Source organism: Numenius arquata, chromosome 17 (genome assembly GCF_964106895.1).
Source record: "Numenius arquata chromosome 17, bNumArq3.hap1.1, whole genome shotgun sequence".
NCBI classification, from domain to species: domain Eukaryota; kingdom Metazoa; phylum Chordata; class Aves; order Charadriiformes; family Scolopacidae; genus Numenius; species Numenius arquata.
Window position 1 is genome coordinate 6,724,837 of NC_133592.1, and position 9,949 is coordinate 6,734,785.

General features: G+C 44.6%; 1 protein-coding gene across 1 annotated transcript; it reads left to right on the forward strand.

Moving 5' to 3' along the window:
* The first annotated feature begins 1,628 nt into the window (after nt 1-1,628).
* Nucleotides 1,629-9,482, forward strand: ANKRD40 (ankyrin repeat domain 40). The gene is made up of 5 exons (XM_074160097.1): nt 1,629-1,807; nt 4,238-4,386; nt 5,474-5,920; nt 6,791-6,972; nt 8,288-9,482. Exons 1-5 carry the CDS (start codon nt 1,629-1,631, stop codon nt 8,426-8,428), a joined length of 1,098 nt encoding a protein of 365 aa, XP_074016198.1. The 3' UTR covers nt 8,429-9,482.
* Nucleotides 9,483-9,949: the final 467 nt, after the last annotated feature.

Genomic DNA, 9,949 nt, shown 5'->3' on the forward strand with positions numbered 1-9,949 from the left:
GTTGGACTTGATCATCTTAAAAGTCTTCTCCAACCAAAACGATTCCGTGAGGGGCCTGATGGGCGAGGAGGCACCACCACGGGGAGATAATGCCACAGAGGAACCCCCCGGGTGCGTGGCTGGGTGCAAGGGAGACCGGGCACCATGCAGGCTGGTGTCTGGCCCGGTGGGGTGTGATGGTGCCCGTGGCCCGGGCACGCAGACTGGTGGCAGGAGCCATCACAGGGAGGTTTGCTGATGGCCGGCAGCAGAGGACATGGGCCTGGGCGGCAGACTGAGGGTTGTCACGGTCCCCTCTGCGCCCTGGAAGGGTGAAAGGCACCAACACCACCCCTGACACGCAGTTACCGACCTCCCGAGTGCATGCTCCCTTATTAATTCCCTTATACATTGGGGGGAAAAAAGCCCCTCAGATCTAACCTAAATCTTACTGTTTCATCTTGGAACCAGTTTCTATTCATTTTGTGTTTTTTTTTTTTCCCCTTCTAGATGTGACTTCATACCTCATCTTTACTGAGCTTCACATACCGATTTCCAACTATTTCCCAATTTCTCAAAATCGGTCTGATCATCCCATGTGCATGAAATCACTCTAATTAAATTTTTTTAATTAAATGATATCTTTTTGAAGAGCTTGAAGTGCTGATCCTATGAGACCCAGGGCAGGACTGGTGGCAGCCTTGCTCGGAACCAGGGAGGACTTCACGCTGACGCCAGCGTTACCTCCACTGAGAGCTCTCTCCACGACACCGCCATTGCCCAGCGCCGTCGGGCACCAAGACCTTCTGTCCAGCTTTGCAATTTCAGGGTGATTTAACCACCCACTGGAACTCTTGGGAACAGTGTAATTGAAGCCGACACAACCCAACTTGTGTGAATTTTCAGTCTCAACATCCCGCAGTCTGGGTTTTGGGGGTGGGATGGAAGGGGGGGTGTTTGCTTTGGGAAAGGAGGGGGCAGAAGTGGTCCCTCTTCCAGTTGCTTTATGTTGTTCCAGTTGCAGCCAGAAGGCAAACTAGTTTGCCGAAGCCTCACCGCTGTGGATCCCCCAGCGAGCCGGCGTGGGCACACAGAGCAGAATAGAACAGAAATGGCTAGGAGTTTTAAATTATTATTTTGACTTTTTACAGTTGTGAAATTTCCACCAGATCTTCTCTCTCCCGTAACTTGGATGCAATGACCAAACCCAGCTTTTCAAAGCAAATAATGCAAATTACAGGAGTTACCTGTAATCTCTCCAGTTGATTTGTGGGCAAATGTGAATTTTTTGTATTTTTTATTTTTATTTATATTTTTCAGGGACTAATTGATTTCACCGAGAACGCTCAAAGATGACGAGAACGTCCTCGACAGGACCACCGGAGGTGCAGGAGAGCCCACCCGGGCGGGAGAGGCGGCGGGGTATGCCGTTATCCGTGTACGGGGACACCCCGGTGCCTCCGGCAGCCCCCGGTAGGCGCCGGGCCCCGCTCAGCGCCCGGGCGGAGCCGCCGCCGGAACCCGATGCCCGGGCCCGGGTTGTCCCCGGTAATAGAGTCCCCCGGCGGAGCGCGGCCCGGAGCCCTGCGGGGGTGACACCGGGCGCCCCGCTCTCCCCGCCGGCCGCTGGTGCGGGGTGTCTGCGGGCCATGAGGGCTCGCCCCGGGCTGGAGGCGGCCGGGGGCGGCGGCGAGATGGCGGCTGCGGGCGGCGAGCGGGAGCGGCAGGAGCGGCTGCGGGAGGCGGCGGCGCTGGGGGACGCGGAGGAGGTGCGGAGGCTGGTGGAGCTGGGGGTCAGCCTCAACTCCCAGAACGAAGTCAACGGCTGGTAAGGCTCCCTCCCGGCTAGCCGGGGCGAGCGGGGGGGGTTCCTCCTCAGGGTGGGCAGAGCTGGCGCTGCCCTGGCTTCGCTCCTTCACGTGAAATACAAATCAGCTTGGATTTAGAATGAAATTAAAAGGTCGGTCTGCTGCCAAGGACTCCTCTGTGTAGATCATAGAATGGTTTGGGTTGGAAGGGACCCTAAAGATCACCCAGTCCCACTCAGTGCCCTGGGCAGGGACACTTCCCACCAGTCCAGGTTGCTCAAAGCCCCATCCAACCAAGCCTTGAACACCTCCAGGGATGGGGCATCCACATAGTTAGATGGATATCTCTATTCCGAAGAAGAGAAAACGGTGATGCAGCTGATAACCACTGTTACAAACACGCATCCTCTTCCTGCCTCCCGCTTGGACCCTGTGCTGTTTGCTGCTTCTCCAGGTCACTATGTTGTTACTTTATATTGGTTTTTTTTCAGGAACAGTGTGCTGGCAGCCTGAGACAGCACAGGGCAGTCAAAACGCAAACCTCAGCTTGCCAACACATGCTCATGTATAACCAGAAATATTTTCTATTAACTCCTAAATCAGGTTTGAAAATGACTTTCCCTTTGAAGCAGGGAATTTGCAGGCTGTTTCAGTGATATATATACACACTTTGGTTTTGACATCTCATTCAGATGCCAGCTGATGAGACTAAACCCGAAACTTTTCTGTAAGACACTTGTACAAGTGGGACTCTATGCATCTATACTCTATACATACACACACACACAAAATGTTATTTGAAGCAGGATTTGCAGGGAATGCTCAGGCATTTTTGGAAGCTGTTTTCCGTAAGTTCAGTTCAGCCTGTATTTACTGTCCTGTATTGTGCTTGAATTTGTAATTAAAAACAGGAAGAATAAAAGTAGGAAAAGAGCTAGACTGTTAAAGATGAAAGCTCGATCAACAGTTTTGAGAAGCATGGGACACTTGCAACTTGGGGTTCAAATTGTGGTGATTAAATTAGGACTTGTAAAAATTGAAGATAACTGATTCATAAGACGTTGAATTACCTTAGTGTGTAAGATAAATAGCTGCTTGTCATCAATATGAGTTTGTATCTAAAAGTGGAACTGATGAAAGAAAATGTCAAAAAATATAACTTTTTTAAAAATAATGATCTGGTCTTTTTTAACAAAGGCAATAAATGGATCTTCACTGTTATTTAAGTTTGCTTGGAGAACTTAAAATTCCTCCAGTGAGTTTCTCAGTGTCTCTGCTGCTGGAGCTGCTGAGTACTTACATCGTGATGCGTGTCAGGTCCGTGGGTAGATGGTGCGTCTCCGCATGAGACCATGTGGAAGGGTCGGGATGAATCACCGGATGAGGCCGGTGCCATTGAGCCGTACGGAACTTCTGTACAAACCAAACCTGCAGTTTTTGCACTCAAAGAAAACACGGCCACACTTGTCTGCGCTTTTCCCCACCACTTTGGTCCAAACTAGTTTATGACTCGGCGATGCGCTACTTCTGGATCCATGCAGGCCATTCACACTCATTTCACAAGGAGATATTTGTGAAAAGTCCAGAAAACACTGCACACTAAAGAAACACGGTCTGAGCTTCATGGAGCTTGTCTCAGATTCTGTGGGATCTTTGGTGTTAAAAATTCAGGAGTACTTTCTGCTGACAAAATTAGTCTCTCCCATTCCAAAATGGCACTTTCTAGCTGAAATGCACAGCCCAACCTTGGAGAGAGAATACAGGGTTTTACGATATTGCTCAGTAGCTTTTAGGCTGTTTCTTTACTGTGCCTTTCTAGGTCAGCAACTGCAAATAATAATTGAAAAAAAATAGAAAAGTGATTAGTTCTGTGCATCGGTTACAAATTGCAGAAAAACAGTTGCCTGCAGATCAAAGCTTGGGAACTGCTGGTGCAGAAAATAGCAGCTGGGCAAAGAACTGTGCTTAGAAACTATGCTTACAGTATTTTAAACATTATTACTTTCCAAAAAAGTGCTAGGCATTGTGCTGACAGCATTAATTAAGAGTAAAAATAGCATCCTAGGGAAGTATCCCTATTAGTTCACATATACACACACAAGTATTTTAAGTACAACTTATTCTTTCAAAGATTAAAATAGCATACACAAGCCTTCTTTTTATATTTCTTTTTCCAGAAGATTAGTAGCCTAATAAATGATAAAATGAAGAGATCTTGAACTTTAAAAATACTCCTGTGGTAACACGGTATCAAGAGCATTCGAGCAAGGGAAAACTACATCAGCAGGTGTCACTGCAGGCTCCAAAACCAGTGTGAATTACCAAGGAAGATTGCAATTAAAACCTTTTTTATGTTAAGACATGCATTAGGTCTTGTTCTTCTCACAGGCAGCAAGAATGACTTGCGGTAATTTAGGATTTCCAACCATGTTACCGTTTTCCATGTGCAGGACGTGTTTGCACTGGGCGTGCAAGCGGAACCACGCTGCAGTGGTGGCTTACCTGCTGCGCGCCGGCGCCGACAAGGAGATCTGCACCAAGAAGGGAGAGAGGCCGGCCCAGCTAACATCAAAGAGAGAGATAAGGAAGATGCTGGGAGGTAAACCTACTGGCCATGCGTAGTAATCATCCGTAGTAAAAGGCGGTTCATGTCTAAATGTATGTTCCAATCTTTATTTTGAATGTAAAGATCCTGTGTTTGGGTTTTAGTAATAACTGTTATTTGATTTCTAGAGCGTTTACATGGTAAGAAATCAAAGTTTAAGAGAAGAGGGTTACCAACAAATCCCATATCCAGCCAGCCAAACTTTTTTCTAAACACTGAGAAATTAGAACAAATGTATTTTGAAAAACGCCATGATTAAACCAGTGACAGAGAGATGCAGCTTCCTGTTTTCAAAAGGGCAACAGGAGAAAATCTCTCAAGTCTGTATGAATCCCTTGTATGAGCAACACTATTTTCCCAATGTTCTGCAGAGCTTAGACACTGTGTTGAATAAATGGAAAATTAGCAGCCCAGAGAAACAGCTCATTAAAGGACATCAGCAGAGCATTTTTATCATGTTTCGTAACTGTTGGAGCGGAGCAGGCTTTGCTGCTAGAGGTGATAAGTAATTTGAAATGCGGTCGATTAACAACCTCTTCCTTCCCCTTTGTATTCCCTTGTCTGTTTTTGTTTTCATTATTGTCTCCCAGCTGTTGAATTGGTAATGTTTCAGCTCTCCCAGTACTGCATGTTCTTTTCCCTTTATCCCCTGCCTTAATATCGAACAACGTATTACCCTTTGTTTTTCACTGCCTTATACATTATGAAGACGACAGCATTACACCACCAGAGACCGTGTTACAACCTGCTGGCTACGGATTAAAACAAACCAAACCAAACTAAGGTCCTTGCAGTGTTTAAAAAGAAATGGCACCCCCGGAATTACTGGAATCAGCCTCTGCTTTGGTGTTTACTGTATTGCAACACCTGAGCACAGTTCTGTTTACTGTAGAAAAGAGGCATACTGTTTCTTGATTCGTCTTTTATCCTGTGGGGCTTCGAACACTCCACTCCCTCCCTATTGAAAAAAAAAAATGAAAAAAAGGAAAAAAAAAAAAGAAGCTCCACAGTGCAATAGCAACACTACTTTTTTTTCCCCTCAAATCAGTCTTGGACAATGTTTTTTCCTTTTGTTTTACAGTGGAAGATGATGAACTCTCAGACTTAACGAAAGATTCAGATCTGCCCATCATCCCTAATTACCTGGCCAACCCACCTTTCCCCTACGTCTACAACACCATGAGTAACAGTCTTCCGGATCCCTCCCTGAACGGGAGTATCTCACACTCAGAACCGCAAGATACTGACTCCACTTCCTTTCTGGACGCGGAGAGGTGCCCCTGTGCAGCGTCACAGCGTGGCACTGCTGCTCCCGAGGCGGCTGGCAAGGGGGACATGCCATCACTGCCACCACGCGTGACGCCCGTCCTTCAGAGAGGTCCCCTGTACCCGGGGTCTGTGTCTTGGAGCAGAGGTCCCCCTTCCCCAGCTGGATCAAATCAGCCCCTACCTCAGCAAGAGAACCTGGGGCCTGTGCCGGCATTTCAGCCCGTTTTCTTCACAGGAGCTTTCCCACTTAACATGCAAGGTAACGGTAAAAGTTTCTTCTTGCCTTGTCTTAGAACTTCTGTCATCATGGAGAGTGAAAACAGACCGATTGGGGTTCCCTGGGTTCCCGGCGCTGCCAGGGATTTCCAGGTTCCTATGCCCAGGCATTCAGGAAAGATTTGAAAGGAATTAAAGAGGCAGATATCCTACTTCTGCTGGAACTGTTATTAAAATATTGATGAAAGTATTTGCTATTTGTCTCAAATGCTATAAAAGCACACAGACACCAGGGTAGTCTAATTCTGTAAATAGCACTCTCCAAGCTGCAAATCAAGAATGGGAGTAGGCAACCAGTGAGCTCAGGAGGGAACCTCACGTGGCTCCGTCTGCAGATCCAAGTCTCGAGGTGAACTATTACCTGATCTGCCACTTCTGCAGGGAAACAGTGCCTGCCCAGAGAGGGAAATCTGGAATTTCAGTTCAGAATTTCATTCTTGAAACAAAAGGTGTTCTCATGCCATAGATTAGCCATGAGAAGTTAACTGATGCCCCAAAGAAGCAAAAGCCAGTAAGAGCAATCTTGGCTTGCTCGGGAAATTGATAACCAGTATAATCTGCTTTTAAATTAGCTTAAATCCAGCAAGATGCATATTCACACAAAGGTTCATACATGCACACACACAGACACTGTAATAGATTTGTAATGCCTTTTTTCATACAGGCTGATGAAAGCCAATCTAATGAAAACTGTGGTCACACAAGCCCAGTTGTTAGTTTTCTCAGGATTCTTCTGTTACAAATGATACAAATAAGGTTAATAAAATATAGAAATATTTGTAAGTTAGTACAGAGAGATCTTTCCAATTCCTTTATACATCTGCATATTAATGTACCTTTTTATTTCTAATAGAACTGGTGCTTAAAGTTAGAATACAAAACCCTAATCTTAGAGAAAATGACTTCATTGAGATTGAGCTGGACAGACAAGAACTGACCTATAAGGAACTGCTCCGAGTGAGTTGCCGTGAGCTGGGTGTTAACCCTGAGCACGTACAGAAGATCAGAAAATTACCAAATACAATGTTAAGAAAGGTAAGAACTCTTCAATTTTGAAATGCAGTAACTTATACAGAAGATTTTTAGGTTAGCATTAAAAAGGAATAATTTTCTGGTCACCTGCATAGGCCCTTGTTGCAAAAACATCCCAACCAAACTAAAAATCCTCTCTTCAGCTTCCTGCACTCAGCAGTTTGGTTTGTTTTTCTTTTAGTAAAAAGGTTCTCAAGTTTCTTGATCATTCCCTTTCATAAACATTTGGTGTTGAGCACAATTAGTATCTGGATTTCTCTGCTACGTTCTTAAATTCAGTGCAATACCACACACCCTGACCTGCCATCAGCGTTTCGAGGGCTGCAGTTCTCAGCTGAGTTTTGCTGTAAGGACGGCAGGCAGTCCCTTCACAAACCAGAAAGGTGTTGCAGAATTATTCCGATTGCGGGTCTCTGAATGTCACCGTCTTTTCACTTCAGTGACATTTGCCTGTGCAGCAACCAGAAAAGGGACCTGCTGACCTGCTCTACTGATTCACCACTGACCTTTCTCTCGCTCCCCACTCCCTCTGGAGCATTGTTGGCGTCAGTCGCGGAGCTAATCTCATTAGTACCAGATTAATAGATCTCACCGTACGGCATCTTCACTGGCTGTAAAATGACTTACTCTTTGTTAGTCAGGAAGTGGGAAAAAACCCAACAAACAAGCCATAAGCAGCTCTGTCACTTGCCAGCTTAGGTTGTTGTTGAAAGGACTAGTTTTATTTCCAGCTTTAATTACTTCAGGCTCTCGGGTAGGACTGCAGGACAGTGATTGTTCCTTCAGGTGATACAGAGCTAATTGTGTTTAACGCTGTGTAGTGGCAGAGCTGCTGCTGAGGGGCCCAGGCTCCAGCCGGTACTGGGAGGGGGTGTCTCCCATCGCTCTCTTAGACCCCACCAAAGCCATGCTGCGCTGGGGCCGCTCCGGAGGAGCCCCTGCAGGACCCTCGTGGGCAGGTGCAAGAATCAATTCATGAGCTTCTAAGGATTGCCCAGGGGAAAAAAAAAAAAAAAAAAAAAAAAAAAAAAGGAGTTGGGGGTGGCATGCAGTAGATCTTGACAAGTGTAATTCCACTTATCACTTGCACTCTCCATCAGTGTTGCATTCCTCCTAAAAATAGACTTAAGCGAGTAGCTGAATAGGATCCCAGAATAACTATAATACGCAATAGGATGTCTGCTTTCCAGTTTACTGTAAAGAGTTGTCGTATTTATAGATAAATACATACCTTGTGCTAGTATGAGCCTATTATTTTAACTTACCTCTGCAAAAGTGGGCAGTTTATCACCTAACATCTTATTGTATTTATTTGAAGGACAAAGATGTTGCAAGGCTACAGGATTTCCAAGAACTGGAGCTCGTTCTAACAGTAAGCGACAAAAACTTACTTTTCAGAGTCCCATCACTTTCTGAAAGGAGTGGTTATAACAAGAAGGCATCAGAACTCACATATTAATTGTTGAAAGAATAAAACAAAATATTTGTATCTCTCATTTTAAAATTACATTTGAAATACAGTACTATAAGGGCTAATGATGTGAAAAAAAAATAATCTATTTTGTTAACCTTGAAATAAACTAAAGTTGTTATGCAGAGTTACAGCCTCTAGTTAATCTAAGAGTAATGACTCTGAAAGTAGCGTAGTGCAAAGGATTTATTGGTAGAACTATCTGTTAATGAAACATTTTTCCTTACAAAAAGATAATCTTGAAATACTGCAGAGTTAGCAGCTCTCAGGGAAAGGCTTACCTTAAACTGTTCTAATTGTTTGTTTGCTATAAAATAGCAGAGGTACTCAAGCTAAAGAACCTGCCATGAAACCCATTTCATATTTGTACCAAGTCCATTCCCATTAACCTTCACTTTTTAGATCATGTGTTTTATGTCATATCTTATTTAGAAGGAAAAAAAAACCAGAAGGGTTTAAATCTGTGTAAGAAGCACAAAACTGTCTAAATACTGTCAAGTGACTTATTATCTATGAGTTCTTAATCCCTGTTTACAATTTTCCCCGTTTCTCAGGTTGAAAATAAAAAGTGGTAGTAGTTGTCCAAATCATAAGTATGCTTTCAACCAAAATCCCTTGTATTGTTGTCTGTCAATACATAGTATTGACATATGCAATTTGAAATACTATTTTTGTTACTGTATTGACAACACATTTCTCCAATGCTGCTTTAATTTCCCCTTTTAAAAGCACAAAAATTGTAATTTTGTAATTTTATTTTCCTTTTACCTCAACATTCCTGAGAAAGGTCGCCTCTTGAACCTTTAAAGTTGCCTCTGTAAAAAGAAACTAGTGAAAAGCCCGGGGTTTTCTGGGCTGATATTAAATCTTGATGTTCCTATGCAATGTATCCTCTTTTTTCCCCTGATGACTTGTTTACCCATGTTGTTTACTGAAAGAAAAAAAATTATCACTTTTCTGTTCCTGTTACTTAAGAGTCAGAATTAGACTACTTTGCTATGAAATTCTGGAATAAATAAATTGAAAAGTATTTAAGAGCTGGATTTTATCTATTTTTTTTTTTTAGGATTTTAGTATTTGCTCAGTCATTTGCATGTGAGGGGGAGTTCTATTCTGGCAGCCCACGTGTAGAAGCGTGTGCTGTGGATTAGGTGAAGGCACTGAAGTACCAGATGTAACAGGCAAACAGAACATACCCAAACGGGACCGAATTTCCCTGTTTCTTCATCTCCCCCCAAGTTTCTTGGGAAGCTACAGCAGCCAAAGGGTTTGATCCCCTCGTTGTCTGAGGATTTCCAGCCCGTTGGCTGTGCGGTGTTGGGGGGCCTGTAATGGGGATCTACAGCAGCAGCGGTGCTGAGCAGGGAGCACCCAGACCAGTGGGGACAACACTGGGGTGAGAACATCGTGAGCTCTTGCTGCTCCAGATGCCTCCCCCTGACGGGCGTTGGGTCTCCATCGCAGCCCCATCGCCTTTCTCAGGGCTGTGGGGGGTAGAGAAGTTCACTC